Source organism: Plectrocnemia conspersa, unplaced genomic scaffold (genome assembly GCF_051122295.1).
Source record: "Plectrocnemia conspersa isolate PC_06_02 unplaced genomic scaffold, ASM5112229v1 ptg000013l, whole genome shotgun sequence".
Classification (NCBI taxonomy): domain Eukaryota; kingdom Metazoa; phylum Arthropoda; class Insecta; order Trichoptera; family Polycentropodidae; genus Plectrocnemia; species Plectrocnemia conspersa.
Window position 1 is genome coordinate 16,239,043 of NW_028277177.1, and position 19,230 is coordinate 16,258,272.

General features: G+C 28.9%; 1 protein-coding gene and 1 long non-coding RNA gene across 4 annotated transcripts; both read right to left on the reverse strand.

Annotated features, from left to right (window-relative positions):
- Positions 1-299: 299 nt before the first annotated feature.
- On the reverse strand, positions 300-4,497 carry LOC148227417 (uncharacterized). 3 transcript variants are annotated; one of them, XR_015812033.1, is made up of 6 exons: positions 4,483-4,497; positions 4,113-4,377; positions 3,409-4,035; positions 2,926-3,333; positions 2,466-2,869; positions 300-467 (listed from the first exon to the last, which is right to left on the reverse strand). It is a non-coding gene; the product is annotated as an uncharacterized LOC148227417 (long non-coding RNA). The 3 variants fall into 3 exon arrangements; XR_015812032.1 differs by having other exon boundaries at positions 4,113-4,389; XR_015812034.1 differs by having other exon boundaries at positions 4,113-4,402.
- A 3,144-nt stretch (positions 4,498-7,641) lies between these two features.
- On the reverse strand, positions 7,642-8,147 carry LOC148227418 (cecropin-D-like). Its single transcript, XM_088202565.1, has 2 exons — positions 7,968-8,147; positions 7,642-7,891 (listed from the first exon to the last, which is right to left on the reverse strand). Exons 1-2 carry the CDS (start codon positions 8,064-8,066, stop codon positions 7,799-7,801), a joined length of 192 nt encoding a protein of 63 aa, XP_088058691.1. The 5' UTR covers positions 8,067-8,147; the 3' UTR covers positions 7,642-7,798.
- Between the last annotated feature and the right edge of the window lie 11,083 nt (positions 8,148-19,230).

Sequence of the window (19,230 nt, forward strand, 5' to 3'; positions counted from 1 at the left end):
AGGTATCTATAATGGGAACCCTTCGATTTTGAAGATATTTCTTACGTCGCTGCCTCCAAATCAGATTTACCACATATCTTTGAAGAAAAAGGTAAAATTCCACGGATGTGATGCAATAATCTTCCTTTATCCCCAAAGAAGAAATCGTGAATATTTTACCTCGGACAGCCCTTCTGTTTTCACCCTGATTCTGTTTGTGCGTCCATCCGACCGTGAAACGTCATTTAATTATTTTATTTCTTTGATTCGCTCGAAAACATGGGAGAGTTTTGTATGTGAATGGAAATTGAAAGGTGGAATAATATTTTAATAATAATTAATTAATATATTGGGTAAAATCAACATTTATTGACATTGTATTTATAAAAGAAAATGAATCAGTCGCCTAGTTTTTTGAAGTCTTTTATCACTTCCAAGACTTTGTCGGTGTCAGATAGAGCATTACGTAGATTTTTTAAGATTTTAGCCTGAAAAATAAATTAAATTTATTATAATTATTTTGCATTTACACTAAACATCAAGACATATCTGAATATATTTTTTAATTTGATACAAGAAAAAGAGGAATATACTTATAATTTGGTAATAAGTAACACATTTGAAATAAAATATTGTTTGGTTTAGCAACATTTCCGACCATAAAAGCAATATGAATACCCGTTGGTAACTTTAAATAATAAACTGAAATTTTGAATAATGATTTTTTCGTAGATTTTTTGTGATTACAAAATTAAAAAAATTGTATTTATATTTCAAGATCCATTTTCAGTGACATATTAGTATACAGAATTAGATTTAACTGGAGATGATTGACCTGAATTATAAAACTGATTTAAAAGCATTACATCGTCTTATATAAATATGCAGTTTTTACAATTCCCTTAATTCTAGTTAGTTCGAAAATATACAAAAAAAATAAAAAAAAGCCTAATAAATTAATAATAAAATCAACCAATATATGGAAACATTAAAACCTCATTAAAAACTTTTCAGTAAAATGTTACCGCTGTACATTTATAAATAGTAAAAAATAAATAAATAGTTAAAAACCTGATAATAATAAAATAATTAAAAGTAAAAAATAACTGCATTCATCTCAAAAAAATTATTTAATATTTTATTTTTTTATTTTGTAAAATTTTATTTTATTTTTATTTTATTTATTTTCATGATTTTATTTTTTTATTTTGAATTATGTTTTTAAGAATTCACTGAATTAGAATAATAAAAACATTTGACTAATATATACTACATTTTAATAAATTAAATTGACAGTTTTTTTTATATAGCAAAATCGAAAAATCTACATCATCAGTTAGGTACTAGCGGTTCTTGCAATAAAGTCGTTTTATCCAACATTTTGTGGCCCTTGAATTCCAAAAAATCAAATCCGGGTCACGGCCCTAAAAGTCTGCCCTGTCCTGTTGAAATGTTAGACTTAAATTAGTCTCAGATTTTATTACCTAACCTAGTTTACGTATTTCTTCAGGTTCCTCAAAATGTATATTTTAGGTTTTTTATTGAATATTTTAAAGCATCGACCTCATAAATAGTTTACCTTACATTATATATTCAATAATAATAATTTAGATATATGCTAAGCGCTATATATCATGCTTTTTAAGATGTTTTAAATATGCTAGATTTCTATGTATAAGTATTTTTTTAAATTCTGAAAATAAAGCGAAAGAATTATTACAATTTTTAGATTGTAAACTTCATAAAGTGTATTTTTCTTTCTATATTTTAGCTTGAAACTTCGTAAATTTTATTTTTTTCTTCATATATATTTAGTTTTAACTTAATTACACAAAATAAATCCACTCTATCAGTCATTTTCTTCTTTAAAGCTAGAAAAGTCTTACTAAGTTGTGGATGATTTGTCCACATACAAAGATTATTGTAACATCTATAGAATAAACCTTTAATCTTTAACTTTAACAAAGTGTTTTTTTTGTTAGCATATAAATTTAATATATACAAATTCATCATAAAAAACAACAATTTACTTTACTGATTGTTACGTTTTTAGAGAGATTAAAAAAATTAGGAATTTATCTCTTCTAAGATTCAAAAATGTATCAAAATGAATTTACTCGTGTTTTAATTTTTATTCTAAGTTAATGCCCCAATAATTCAATACTGTGAGAATCTGGTTATTCTGCAATAATATAGTAAACCTTTTATAATTTTTAATTCTAATTATAAGTTAAATTAATTTTTACATAATAATAATAGTGCATGTGCTTATTTAATAAAAATCAAACTCTGGTTTTAGAATTTTACAAATTTATCCCATAAACGGTGTTTAAGCTATGTTTCGAAAATATCATCTCTTATAAAAAAAATTTAAATTACGTAATAGTAAATATAATTGTTATTTTTATAAGCATTTTAGAGTTACAATATACACGTACAATATAAAAATATATATAAAAATATATAAATGCAAATGTTAAACTCACCAAATCGTGCACGATATCTTCAGAACTATCATCAGGAATAGGAATCGACGCAATTTGACTCACAATAACAGCGACAATCATCAGAAAGAAGAAAAACTTAAAATTCCTGTTCATTTTCGTTGTTTTTTTATAAAATATTTAGACTTTTAATATTCGAATAACAGACACAAAATGTGACCTCTAATAACATTCGTTTACAATTTATAGTGTTATCAAATACCTCCCACTACAGCCACTCATAATGATAATAAAATATGATAATATAAAAAAATTAACATTAATAATTTTATTTATATAATAATTTATATATGTGTTATATTTTTAAAATAAGCATTATTTATGTTTCTCATTTCATTTGTAATTGTATCTGGCAGTGTCTTATATAATATCTTCAGGATTTTTTCCTAAAAAATAATATGAATAAAATAAGCAACTTAAAATGTTATTGAAAGCGGCTTACCGAAATTTTCATCACATTCTTCCCAGTTTCAGAAATTTCAATAGGACTTGACGATATATGAGTAATAATAGCAACGATTATTGCCAGAATAAAGAAAAACTTTAAATCTTTAATCATTTTGCTTTCAATTTACGATACGACTTGACACTTCTATGACCTCGTATAACACTGATGTTTTTATAGTTTTAATGCGCTATCAAACAACTCCCACTATTAACGTGTGCTTGTGATAATTAAAACAAAGAACATTGTTTTTTACATTAATATATTTAAAATTAAAATAAATAAATTATAAATTAAGTTATATTAAAGCGATCAATCATCGTCCATTTGCTTCAAGTCTTTCAGTATCTCAACAGCAGGTTTTGCCTTTATTAAAGCGTCTCGAAGGTTCTGTCCAAACCTTTCCTGATAAATAAAATAATTTTATTCGTAATAATTAAAATAATATAAGTCTACATATATTTAATATTGAATATATACCAGCTTCTTCCAAAAATTGCGGTCGTCGTCATCGTCATCGGGAATTGGCATAGTTGATACGTACGATAGCATCACAAAGGACACAATTACTAATATGAAACACAATTTTGTTGAAGCTTTCATTTTTTTATTATGTATGTATGTGCAAGCTTCTTCAATGACCGATGCGCAGAAAGTGAACTCGTGAATCTTTTACGGTCAGGTATAAATACGTTGGAGTGTTTCCCCTCCAACCGCTTTTTATTATATTAAACATGGTTTATATCAAGTAATTCTTGGAATATTATAAGATAAAAATAATAAACGTTTCTTTTTTTAATTATATATTATAGCTATTTGTATGTACCATTTACATCTTTTATTATTGTTATTTAAAAATAATTAAAACACAGCGTTCAAATAGTATATGAGGAAGTAGATAAATTAGAAGAAAAAAACTATATAAATTTAAAAATAATAATATGTGATACATATAAATAAAATATTTCAGAGTTTATATAAATCAAATTATAGTATGATTATTATGCAATTCATAAATTAATTTCCCATTTCCTTAAAATCTTTCAATACGTCAACGGCCGGTTGAGCACTAATTACAGCGTCCCGAATCCTTTTCCCTAATTTTTCCTGTAAATATTTATTTATTTTTTTGAAATAATCAGTAATAAGTATAATAAATAAATAAATGAATGAATAATACTAACAATCTGTTTCCAAATATCATCGTCATCGTCGGGTATCGGAATTGAATGCACGTGTAAAACAACCATCATGACGACAAATAACAGAACGTAAAATTTAACAGACCTGTTCATGTTTATTATATATATTATATAACAAAATAATTGAAATTACTTCTTCAAATACAAATAACTGTCTGACTTGCTTTATGAACTGCATGGTCTCTTTATATAACAGGTTTCATCTCTACAAGTGTTTCTCAACATGCCGAATTTCGATTCGAGTGTGCTATAAAACAATCTAAGGATTTATACTAATATATTATTACACTAATATTGTTTGTATACATTTAGATAATTATTAATATTTTTTATTAAATAAATTAAAACTTACCTTTCATATTGATAAGTCACACACAGTCAAAAACTGGTTTGTAAACTTCTCAGAACGAAATCGCGATTCAAGTTCATTGAAAAAGAACAACTTGCTTAGTGTATATACATACATATAGGTACGTACTAAAATTAGCGGATGGGTATTTCCTCGCTTCAAAAACGGGGAATTTATGCGGGGAATTTTTTGGTTATGTTCTCACAAAATCTTTTTTGTTATTACAAAATAATGATGAGCAATAAATAATTTTAATTGCTTTTATAAAAAAAATTAAATCAATTTTAATGTATATATGTATTAGTCTAAGTTTATTGACTTATTCTGACATCTTAATTTATAAAAGGCCGCAATATAAAACAAACATGATCCAATGTAACAGTATAATTCTGTAAAAACTTTTTATAGCACTATTGATTTATTTCAATTTGCTTAATTATAAAATAAAATCTACAAATAATCACTTAATTTTTTTCAAAGGAAAGTTATAGGTATAATCAGAGTTGTTGTCATGTAACGCGGTGGAACGGCGTACCAGAACATTTTTGACGATACTTTTGATGCTTAAAAATTGATTGACTATCTGCGTAACATTGTATTTTTACGTAAATATGACGTCATTATTTTTATTTTTAAATGTAAAAGTAGAACCTAAAGTTTAAAATGAAAAAAAAAATCGATTACTACTCAATCGCCAGTCCCACTAAAAAAACACTACGACGACAGAAAATATTGCAGTATTGGTATGATAAGAAGCTCTGTAAAGCATGGACGCCAAACATAAAAAGATAAAAAGCTACAATTTAATTCACGCTTTTTTTACAATATTACAATTATCAATGAGTGATAATGAAATTAAAAACATTTAAACTAAATATTGACTAATAGGAGAGCGCAAAAAACAATTATCCATTCTCAGAAGGCAAAAATTTACGCCAAAAGCAATAAAATCATGCCGTCACCGTCGCAGTGGGAACGCTCGTTGCCGAGCGTTCCCACTGCGACGGCGCCGACACGATTTTATTGCTTTTGGCGTGAATTTTTGACTTCCGAGAAGTGATAATTGTCTTTGCACCCTCCTATTGACCAAAATTCAGTCTGGATACACTTTGACCAATACGCTCATAGCAATATATTATGAAATAAATAAATATCTTATAAAAAATTGTTTATTTTTTTATGCGCCTTGTGGAATAGGAAAAGCTACTTTATATTTAATTAAAATGATATATGAATATAATTTTCTTTAATAAAATGCTTGACAAGAAGTGAGTTCCGGCACCTTTTTTATTTAAAAAAAAACCCTAAGTATAATGATAAAATCTAACTAAATCATTTAAATTAAATCACACTATATATAACAAAACTCAATCAACGAATATCAATACTCACTAATTTCTGTCAAATGGTAGAAAACAATTGCAGTTTTTACGCAAGTTAGACGCATTGCCTATTGCATTCTTTAGGCACAAAATGGTAGTTTTATGGTGCTTAACGAGCGGTTTACTGGCGGATGCTGGCTGGTAGGTGAAATAATGATGGTATTTGTTAGCCCCATTGTTAAAATTGTAAGTTACGCAATTGTGGTATGAAGTATTTTTATATTTTTATTTTGTCAAAACGATTTGTTATATCCTTTTCTTCGAAAGTTTTAAATTATTGTCATACCTTAGTGCTAACTGCGCAGCAGGGTGGACATTTAAGTTATCTATAATTGAGTGCAAAAGTTTTCTATTTGACCTGCTCACTACATTCCAGCTATGCACACGTACAAATGTTACTGAAAGAAGTCGCTGCTTCTCAACACCAGCCAAAATTATTTATATGCAGTCGGTTTTCGGTTACTAATTTTCTTACTAACTGCCTTTCTCTCTCTCTCTCGTACTAGCGTACTATATTTAATGTAATTTATTTTGGTGTTTCTCCATAGTATCTAGTTTCCATCACACCTTATAGCAAAGTAACATTGGTTGTCGCTCTCGATCCTGGCGAATATTTTATTACTTTTCCGATAATCTTTCATAAGCAGCGCTGGGATAAAAATTTGGATCAGCAAAGTTTTTAAATTATGCCTTTCAGACCTATTAAAAACCACATGGAAGATAATGCGTCTCCTTGTACCATAAAAGGTTCTGAAAGTTTTCTTTAGACTTGTACATTGCTTATTCCAAACTTTAGCTATGATATATTTTTATTTTTTGCCATCATCATACGCTTGACAAAAGTCAAAAGACAATTTCATCTATGCAAGTTTTCTTAATAAATTGATTTTCGATGGATCTGTCTGTCCTAAGGCCATATTGGTAGTCGCCAAGCTATGTTTTAATGTAGCACATTAAACGTTTACAGTATATATTATATTTCGAATGCAATAACTTTTTTGTAAATTTAGTGAGTTTGTTGTAAATATTGGATTGTAAGCATTAAACTAAGTATGTATAAAAAAATAGCTATGCTTTTAAATAGCACGAGCAAATAAATAATTATGTTTATTTTATGAAGATATAAATGTATTTATCAAAGACAATTTATTTTTATTTTTGGCACTGAATTATCACCATGGCAGCGGCAATCTGGCCGACGAATGTCACTTACTAGACAAGGAGAAGTAAAAGAAATCTTCTTATACAAGAAAACCTAAAAGTATGAATAGATGTTTGTCTAACACAATATAATTAAATTTAAGTCTACAGCAGTATATATCTGTCTTTTGATTTCCTCTTCCAAGACAATTCTTTAAAAATCGATTTTTGGTCTAAATTAAATTTAAAATTGAAACCTAAACGAATTTAATTCTAAAACCATTCAATATAACTTCAACGATACATATAATACTATATATAAAAAATATGTTTCAAAGTCAATGATTGTCGTTATATTTTTAATTATTATAACATCATTTATTTTTATATATTATATGTGAGTAAAATATATAACTAAATATATGAAAAATATTTTTTTATCCTTATGTAATTTTAATTATAAATTATATTTAATAAGTTTATCAACGTACATTCAATGATAACAATTTTAAGGCATGTGTCGTTATCAAGCGTTTGTTGAACTTAATAACCTTTTACTACGCCGTTTTTATTTATAATTAAAATTAATTAACGTCCATATTTTACGCAACCATTTCTATGAGAAATAAAATATTTAAAATTTATTAACAATATAATTTATTTACTTTTAATAAATACATGGTAATCTCGAAACTGTCAAATTTGAATATCACACTTTTTTAATATAAAATACGTGGTACATAAATGCCATTTTACAATAGTTATAATATTAAATAATAATATTATATACAATAGTGTCACTTCCCCACTAGTCCAACTACAGAAGAAACTACAGCAACTGCTGGTCCTGCTTTTATGGCACCATCGCGAATTCTCTGTCCAGCCTTTTCCTATAATACAAATTATATTAATATTAATAAAATGTAATAAAATATTTAATAAATACGATTAAAAAGTAAGTATTACTATTTTTTTCCAGCCTTTCCATTTAGGTTCTGGCGCCGGAGCCGAAGATATTTCAGTAGATACGATCATGACGATCAAAAAGAATGCCAAAAACTTCATGTTTTGATTATTGATATGTGTATAACAACTTGGATAATATTCCTCTTTGGCTAACTGTCGACCACTGATGAAAGTTAATCGACCCATCCGCTTTATATATGCACGAATCAAACAGTGCAATGCGTCATTGGGATATCTACCAAGTAAAGATATAGTATTGCGGTACTTTTTCTATTTTATCGTTGTTTTATTTACAATGCAACGTAAAATTAATTATAGTATGCAGTATGACGATATATATTTATATGTATTATCGCAACCATGAAATATTATTACTATTGCAATCATTTATTTTACCTATTCGAATTAAAAAATCAAAGTAAAAACTATATTTACTTATATAGTTAACTTTTTAAATCAAACTAGTTGTTATTATTATGAAATATGTATTAAAAATCACAAAAAGAAAAAATTGTTTCTAATATATTTTTTTTTATTATCTATATATTTTTTTATTTCTCATATAAATGCAAGTCAACATGTGCATTTGTGTATTGGAAGAAGTATAAGTTAATCGTAGAATAAACACTACTTTTAATTCAAACGAATTAAATGATTAAGTCTTGTAATATCTAATCAGAGATATTTTATATAAATTATAAATATAAAAATAATTATTTTTAATTGCAATATTCCACTTAATAACATTTAAATCTTACATGGAATAATTTAAATCATTTAGTGAATGAATTATATTTTTTATCTTATGTCGGAAGCTGTGGTTTCCTTTATTTGTATGTTATTTTATTTACGTAAGTTAAACATTGTTAAACATATTATTTAAAATTAACTAATAGTTTAATTTATATTTAAATAGATTTTAATGCATTTTATTTTAATAAAAAATCTGATATTTAAATCATATTTACTTATTATTAACTTTAATGCTCATACTTTCATATTTGCATGCGAAATACCTTATCTTTATAACGATCTATAAACAAAGAGTGTGTGTAATGGTTGAGTATATAAATTCAGCGGTTAGTTTTAATTTCACACTTGATATCATAACTAAGCGATACATCGGTGAATCCCCTGTACCATAAAAAAATTACAAAACCAATTAAAACGTCTTTTGATAGTGGAATTTCCAACTCATATCAAATCATAACATAAACATTTTTAATAAGCGTATGATATATTAAATATTATATATACACATGCATGTAATATGTAATAAAATAAAAATTTAGCAACGTATTTATATATTATTTCTTAAATTAAATTGTGTGTATTAATAAAATATAAACACGACTTTCAATATAATGAAATAAAAACAAATATCACAAAGTCGCTATTAAACGGTGTTCCTTCATTTGAGGGAGATTATGTCAGATTAAACGATCCTTCAACGAAGAGCTTTCACGAGCAAAAAATATGTCCAACACTGAAAGCTTAATAAATAATTAATTATGAACTAATCCCTTAGAAGCAGCGTCAAAATTATTCATGAAGGATGAACGTTTACTTTTATTTTTAAGAATAACTATTTAATAAATACAAAATTATATTTATGCTGTGCTCTTACAAAACCAAAGTATATCCTACATATCTTAATATATAATACGCATAATATAAGTACCTTTCGTCATACGATTTATCCCATCCTACATTTTTTTCATATCGCACATATCTCATTGTAGGATTTTTGGCATTCCAGCATTTTTTTGATCTCCAATCTTCGAGTGTCCTTTTCAAAGAGCTCTTCACTCTCAGATGCGCCCCAGCCCTTCTTGCTACAAAGGGACATTTCGGACCGAAAAGAAGCAATAGAAATATAGTTTTCTTTATGCTTCGGAATAAAGAGAACATCGCCCCCGTGGCTCTGCACCGACACTAGCTTTCATAAAGAAGACTATTAAATCGTGTTTATAAAGAAATGCCCGAGCCGTGAACACGTCATTAAACCTGCGAGGATTATTAGGAGAATTTTCTTCTAAGATACTTTGCATGAGCATGAATGTATATATATTATATTTATACATAAATAAACGCTGACATATGTAGAACTTTTACATTACATTATATTCCAGATTTTTCTTTCTATATATTTTGTAGGCTGAATGGACGAACGCAATTATACGGATGGCTGGCCACACTAAATTTCGCATCTGATAGTGCAAGAGGAAGATATTATCAATAGGGGCCACTATTTTACCGCGGAGGTTAAGGATTCTAAACATGTTTTAATAAAAATATTTTCAAAAGTAATGAAATAATATTTTTTTAAAAGCATCTTAGTTTTTTGTTTTTTAAAGTTTAATTTTTAGCATCGCAAAACGCAGATTGATTAAGGAAATACGTGCATCACCGTCAAATATATCTAAGTGGTTTTATAACAACCGGTTTTTTTTTACTAAACCACACTTTTGACGTTGTGGATAATAATAATATAATTATTTTCCTCGGACAAGGGCAGGATGTATTTATTATTATGTTGCGTTTTTGAGAATGTGTGTATGGATGTATATATACTATACATATTTTAGATCGAGTAGTCATCATCCAGAGATTCCAAAACAAGGTTCTACGAATGATAGTCGACGCTCCCTGGTATGTTCCTAATGACATAGAATTCATGAAAGATGATATAACGAACAAATACACGACATACAGTGACTCCAATCAAACAAAATGGCAACCGAACTACTTGACAGATATGACAAATAATAAATAGTTTATAAGTATAAACAAATAAAGTAGTATTATATAAAATAAATTAGATTTTGTAATAATAAATATGGAGAGGCATTCAATGGGATGTTTCTTTTACACGCCAATATCATAATAAATAAAAAAAATACCAATTATTTATGAATAGACAGTTTGTAAATAATCAAATAAAAAGAAGATTGAGTCAAAGATGACGCAGCCAAGAGTTTGAGGCGGCTGAGCCAAATTATACCTAAGATGATGACCCCAACATCAAAGTAAGTAACAGTTGCGATACAAAAACCTTCACATCTCAAAAAGCTAAAGTAACATGTTGATTAAATCCGATAAAAATTAAAAAAAATAGTGGTTAATTTTCTGATAATTGATCTAAAACCTTGTTTTTTTTATTTCTATCCTGTCTGGGAGATCGGAATTAGAGACTAATATATAAATATAATTCCAATCGATAGTCACATATTAGATTTACCTAGATTTTCCTAATCATGGATAAATATCGTGATGAATATTTAAAATCGAACTAGGTCGTACACATTAGGTATAGAAAATTCTTTATTAATAAGCTACTTCAGTTCATATAGAATAACTTGTAGGTATTCGATAATAAAAGTAATAATGTTATTATTTACTATCATATTTAAGTAAAAGGCGCCTCACGAATAATTGTAACGGTTCGCAATAATCGTATTAGGTAATGTTTCTTTTTTTCATACTTTGTAATTTTTAGTAAATATTTTTTTGATATTAATTTAATAAATAAACTTGAGAAGCGCAGGTCAAACATATTTACTATCGCTATTAATTCCTTCCTGAAAAATATCGAGATCGTTTGCGTGAAATATTATTCCAGTATTTTCGATTCGACATCATATTCAACGGTTCTCTCTTTTTCTCCTCAATAAGTTACCTTTATTGCTCTATTTATTTCTATATAATAATGATAACTCTATTTTGTGTTTAACCCGACTTAGAAGCCTTATTTATTGTTTGGATACCCTTTCTTTTATTAGCTTTGTAAAAAAATATATGATATTATTTCTGCGAAGAAAATTTGCAAATCGTTCTTTGTCAAACATCGACAGAGCAATATCGCACGCGATAAAAAGAAAACACATTTTCTCAAAGGTATATACAAGATTAAAATTTTCCATAGGGAATATATCGCATAAGAGATAATATGACGTCACGTCAATATTATAATATTTTCATAGCGACATGAAGGCATATTGAATTTTCAAAATAGATGCCGATTCGGGGTGTTTTTTACCCCGGAAGGAGCTATGTCGCGCCCTTTGCCTTTGGATTGAGATATTTTAACAGCTTGCATTTATGTGAAGGAGGACGTGGCACGGGGAAAAACTTTATTAGTTGGTCGGTATCCGGCGGAAGTCAGATGTAGGGAATTGTTACCCCGGTACTTCCTTTGGGAACATGCTGGCGACGGATATTACCAGATAGGAGAGAAACGATGGTTTTTGGGGATTATTTTGGAGTATTTACTCGCTGTGGTGATAAAGTATAATAAATAAATGTATAAGCTGTTTGTAAAGTGTGTATTTTCTTGACCTCTTTATAATTATATTAAAAATATTAATTAGCAATTTTCAGCGTTGATATGTAGTAGCTGTAAATTAAGTAAAACTCTAACTGCTGCAGTTATCAAATGTTATTTTTAAAAGTTAATGATAACTTTTTAATTTAGTACTTATTTAACGCTTACATTTAATTTGTGTTATAATTTGTTTAAAATTTAAGTGTTAAATTATAGTAAATCCAGTACGAACAAAACTTAACTTCATCATGTTTTATAGCGCATTTCCTTTTATATATAAGAAGATACAAAGTTCGGACATGCACGATAAATTCTAGTGTATTTGCTTAGCAAAATATATTATGTTCGGTTTACACAGCTCCGGTAATAATTTTAATTTATCATGTCCGTTCCGCTCAGTGGTCTCACCGGTTTATTTTCCGCTGAACCCCTTTCAGTCTGGTTCGTATTATTGGTTCGTTGGAAAATCGAGAAGCTCATATTCTATATAAAATAGATTATTCGCTCATGGAAGGTCTATCGCTTCATCAAAACGAATCGCGATCGCTAAAGTTAGACTTATATTAAAATATTGCAATTTTATGGTTAATCGGATACAATAACCATTTTATAGAGTGCTTCTCAGTTTTATTAAAAAAAATATAAGCTTACAGTTTATAATAAAATTTCTAGTAATATATTTACACTATCGATATTAAATTCGCTTTGTTCGCCGATGAATAGAATAAGGTTAACCAGAAAATTTCATTTGAATATCATCGCCCTTTATAAGAAATGCAGACTTTGTCTTGCAGCATACTCGACCGTGGCTGCCACACGTAGACTGTGTTTAAAGAAAGGTCTTATCTTACATGCATGTAAAGGCTGAGAAAGGCGTTTCATTGACTTAAAGTGGGGTGACAATTTTATTAGAAACCGTCTCGATGCGTTTTATTCAATAATTCCCCTAGAAGTGTTCTGCTCGAGGACTTTTCGCACCGTGTCAGCGTTTTCGACTGCAATACCAGCTGGAAATATGTTTTATTGAATTTCATGTACTTTTTTCATTGTGGTGTCATGTTCTGGCAATTTATGGAATTCAATAAATTGTTATAAACGCATGAAGGCAATAAACGTTATATTTATTACAGTGTTAAGAAAGGAAATTCCGATTGCTTTATTGGAAAAAAGCCGAATAAGAGAGATATAAAAACGGTTATTTTTAGGATATTATCTAATCATACTAAAAAATCAAAAATGTTTTTACAATTTATTTTCGATGTATTCATCATAGTAATAAGAAATATTTCAACGCAAAGGTACACATTCTAATAGCTTTTATATCGATATGGTACATAAAATACGAATTTAATTACATTGTTGATGTACTTTATATTCTACATCACAAACCTCAGCATTTTAATATTTAGTATAATATTTTATTTTAAGAAGAATCCTTTTATATAGCATAAAAACTCGCAGGGTCTTTTTTTATTGAAAATGTGACAATGAAAATATATTTCTTATTATTTTCGTCACGCTTTTACTAACCTTCTGTCTTTTACCAAAGCAGTGACAATAATTGAAGCAGTCTACTTGTTAATTAGGAATTATATCTTATTTTTCGAAAAAATAATTGTTCAGAATGAATAGTATTTTAAAGTGTAAAGGACAAAAATTTTTTCAAAAATGTTTAGCTCTTAAATATTTTTTAATTAGGTACGTGTTAACATATTTTATATTTCGTTCACGTGATGAACTTTCATAATAAACTCCCTACAAGGACAATGTGATGCGGGAGTGTCGTCGTAGCGCAGATTTGTAAAGATTTTAATTAGGGCCTTAAATATAGCCTGCCAATTAATCATGGTTCGTCGCCGCCCTAAATAAGGTAAGGGCACGAGCACAAAAAAGACCTAAAGAATCGAGGCAACACCGCCGCGAATAATGAGGAAATAGCCCCCCGATTTGCTAAACAGAGTTCGCCGCGTTTTGTCGGGCAATGCCATAAAAGTTTTTCTCCGACAGGAGTAACAAGAAAACTTTGCCAATGAAATGTTTCTTTACATTTCAGAAGCTTACAATGAGTTGCCGAGTTGCTCTTTTCTGTCGATACACCAAATGCGGCAATCGTAAATAATTATAGCGACTCTCATTACGATCCCCAACTTCACCCACCCCTAATCTATAAAGTTAAAAAGTGGACGATTTTAAAAACGTCGAGGAATTTAATTTACTTTTTTATTATTATTTCTTATGAATGACTTTTATCTGTGGAGCGTGCTAAAATTGATAGTAATAAATCGCGCATTCAAGAGATGGTTTTTATATGAAGGTAAAAAAATAAATAGCTTTATAATTTATATTATTTTATATATTACATAAAAAAATACATAACTGACTGCTAATTAAATAGTAAATTATATATTTTTTTTAATAATAACATATGGAATTTCAACCAGTTGAAGATCGACAACGATTAAAAAATATTATATACAATACATACCATAATTAATTTAATATAAATTAATTCCAATAGCGCAGCGAGATATGAGATGACTCATTATTAAAAACTCCAAACTAAATTTATCAAAACTATAAAGCCTCTGTCAAAGGAAAGATACGAGTGCCAGTACATTAGAGTCATTTGACAGATTGACAGCAAAATAAATCATTTTATTTGAAATAATAAATCTTTTTAGATATTTATATTTTCTGGTTTTGAGGCTGAAAATGTGTGACTTTGCAGTCAAATAAGCGCTGAAAAAGCCGGTACCAGTTTATTTTATAAACATTTAAATTACCATAAATATACACATATAAAAATTTAGATGTCGCCATCAGACGGTGGAGTTGATATGGCAGGTGTTGGAAGTCGGAGAGTTTTCACTGGCGTGTCAAGTTGTATTATTATCGGCTGTGATATCAGCGAGCATCCGGTATTTCCGAGATGTGTTCTCTTGATCTGCAGACGTCTCTGTGTCGATGCATTGTGATGCCTCACAGTTTCGTCTTCTTGGCGTTTCCACATTCTGTGACTAATTTAAAACTCTGGTTCAAGCCAGCGCTGGCTTATCATAGATGAGGATATTTGCAGGCCAATTGCATCGCTTCATTGCTCTTAGATATCAAATGGTCTAGATGGCTACTCTCGCGATCGATAACCAATGAGTTATAAGAACAATATGGGAGTGAAGAGTACGCATAGTTTTTTAGCAATTGATAAATGTCTCGAGATAGATGTGCTATTAGGTGATCCGTGAAATATTTTAAATTATTACAACAATTATTTGGTCAAGAGATCTCTTTTCCATTGTATGAATATACTATGTGCGGTCTGACTTTCGAGACGGGTTGATCTATCTTTTTGATTGTTCAAATGGTTAAACAGTGACCTCTAAAATATAAACCCTCGCACAATTTTTAACAATATGAATTAAACTTTATGCTATAAGACTGTTTGTATGCTTTTATTATGAAAATATCAAATAAACTTTCTCTTCAGATTAAAATATTAGCCATGGTTCCACATAACATATTAGATACAAACGAAAAATTTAAATTTTTATTACATCGTTTTTTCTCTTAACTTGACGCACCCCCACAACATCTATTCTGCTCATTTATTTAAAATGCGGACATGTGGACCGCATTCCACTCACGAAGAAGAAATAATTACCGTCGCGGTCCAGTAAACTTTCCTCAATCCCCTTTTTTATTATCTCTCCACTGACCCTTTTTTATCGAATAACCCGCCGGGTTTTCCCCGAATGTTTCCGAGCGATGAGCGAAAACCATTACAGATGTATTGTTCCGGAGATGGGATGTAATTCGATAACCGACGTAGATCTGAAGAGGAATGAAGGAAGACCACAGAGACCCTCCATTGATTATCCACCGCTTCATTTAAAAATATCCATAATAAAAATTAATAGAATAATTGGAAATGCAAATAAAAAGGTAATCCAAAATTTATTTGTTGACGTATTTCAGCGAATGTTGTCGTACAAGTTGAATTTAGAATATGGCTAAAGAGCCCAACCCCTTAGTGAGGTACATTTGTACTTTGTACACACAAGGGTGAAACAAATTTATGTTCTTTTACGTTGTGCAAACGCCCCGGGGCATGCGGTCTCATGTGGTCTTTTTGAGTCTTTTCTGTTTACAATACGACTTGATACAATTTCATGTCTGCTAAGCATTACACTTTTGTGCGCTTCCATCAAACGGGGCAAAAACACAAGATACTTATCCTCAATTTATAACATAAGATTAGACAAAACGATCGTGAGCGGCTGTATCTTTACTTTCTAAAGTATTTTCACTTTTCTTAATCACAATAATACAACTATAAAATTTAAATGGCATTAAAAATAAATTGGTTATACTTAGAAACATATTTTACTAATTATAAAATATACATTCCTCTATAGAATAATTTTAGTAAATATGTTTTTTTATGTAAAGATTTAATATAAAATTAGCAAAAAACGTAATGCTTTGTGGTTTGCTTTGGTATTAATTGTATAGGTTAGTACATAAACATTTAAATAATTAAAAACATCCATTAACTTATTTTTTGCATCTAACCTCAAGTTTTGTTATAGCTATTTTCGGGTTACGAGGCTGAAGAGGTGTGACTCTGCAGGCAAATAGACGCCGTAAAATTTGGTAATATTATATTTTATAAAAATTTATAAATTATCACATTAATCGAGAAATTTAGATGCAGCTATCAGACAGTTAAATTGAAATAGCAGGTCTTGGAAGCCGAAGAGTCTTCGCTGGCGTGTCGAGTTATATTATTGTCGGCTGTTTTTATTGCGTTCCTCACCACATCTCTGCCTCTGTGACCATGTGTCACGTATTTTATAATCCTAGTTTGAGACATCTCTGACGAATCGCAGATGAGGATGTTTGCTGGACCAATTGCATCGCTTCTTGAAAACACCCACAAAATGTGTTTTGCCTTAAAATAGAAGTGGTCCGATGACTACACCGGCGATCGGTAATCAAGGGTAAAATAACAATTGTATTATACGTAGGGTAGTATATATTGTCTATCGCACATCCTTTTCAAACAAAGAGTAGTTTTTTCAGCGGTACTTATGGGTGGTTAACGTCTCAAGGCAAAGGTGCTATTATGTGGTCCGTGCAATATTTACAATTATTAATGCAATTGATTGGTCATGAGATCTATCTCCTATTGTTGTAAAAAATACTGTGTATAACCTTACTTTTAAGGCGTGTTTTCGTTTGTTTTTACTAATTAATATTATATTAATAATAAATATTTGTAGAAAATATGCTGTATTCTTGGAAAGTATATAATAAGCAATATATTTTCAAAATAAGTAGGTGTTATTTTACTGATATCTAAAGGTCAAATAAATGATAAACAATACTATTAGCTAGCATATTGTTGTAAATTTGCTTTTAGTATGATTTTTGCAATGTGTTATTTAGAGACACTGTAAAATATATTTTGCTTAATTAAGTGTAATTAAATTATTTATTTTTTATAAAATAAAAGTGCGCAATAAAATTGAAATCTTAAATATTCTATTACAAGTATTTAAACTACAATGCGATAGATTCTAAATCGCATAGAATTCCAATTAAAAGCGGTTACATACCTGAGCATAGTCAAATAGTCGGAAAGCCAGAGCAAAGCAACGATTGAGCAAACCCCGCCGCGAAATCTAATAAAGTTTAAGATGACTGCATATGAGGAATTCAACGTCAAATTGACTGAAGACCAAGAACCCTCTCTTTCTATTTTGAATACATGATATAATAGACCTCGTATAGGGTATAGGGGGCACGTTACCTTTAATGTTCTTTATCCTGGATTGAATTAGGCCCGCGCACAATGCTTCGACGACAATGACAAACATTTCGCATTCGGGCCCTTCTGTGTCATTTATCAAACATAATATATTCAAGATTTACCCTTAATGCTCCAATGTATTAGATGCACGATGGAATCAATGGAATATTGGCAGCGTCGCATGCACGTGGCAGCTAAGATGTCCAACCCTAACTTTACGACGTTCACGCAATTTAAATCTCAATATGACAATGTTGGGGAACAAATCCCTTTATGGGATGGTATGCTTATTATGTAATAATGCGAATATAAATAGGACATTACTATTTAAAAAAATATTCATTGAAATATGAAATTACATACTTGTACGTAAGCATTATATATAATATAATATAAACCATTTAAATTAAATTTTCTAGTAGCTCTAGTTAAATTATTAAACTCGATATTTAATGGTAAAATCTTTCAAATTAAAATCTCTTATTTGCTGAAGTCTCCCAATATTGAATTTAAGGGCCATTGCTATTCACAATATCTACGAGTAATTATACAACTAAACCTCACAGAAATCGTGTCAAATGCTCCATTATTTTTCAGTAACCCGATGTTACACCGTTATTTAAAAATATATACTCTAACTAAATAAAACTCATAAAAATGCATTAATAAAAAAATGTGCGAGGAATAATTATTAATAATCATAAAAATTTTATCTTATTCTAATAATACAAAAATTAACTACTACTAAAAAAATCCATTAAAAAATACACATATTTTATTAAAGGTGATAAAGAAGATAAGTAAGTAAAAGAACATGGTCTAGGAACTGCAAAGTGTGAAAGAGATTTATTTGCAGCAAGACTTATTATAACTTAACATAGAACTAAATTAAGTAACCACAACATTGTTAGTAAAATTTTTAATATGCTAATTAATTTTAAAATGTATTAAAAATATGATAACAATCATAACAAGCATGAATATGTAAATTTAAAGCTTTCAAGTATACATATATACGTACAAAAACATATAATTCAATCTTTGAATGATATTTCAATATGCTTTGCCTTATTGTTATTTTCTTGGTACACATAAGAGTCCCGTCTATTTTAGATCCGATTCATACTTAC

Bases quoted from the DNA above. Each gene is read 5' to 3' on its own strand.
- LOC148227418 (XM_088202565.1), bottom strand. From the start codon at position 8,066: ATGAAGTTTTTGGCATTCTTTTTGATCGTCATGATCGTATCTACTGAA. The intron at 7,892-7,967 runs GTAATACTTACT...TTTGTATTATAG, and splicing joins GGAAAGGCTGGAAAAAAATA to GAAAAGGCTGGACAGAGAAT.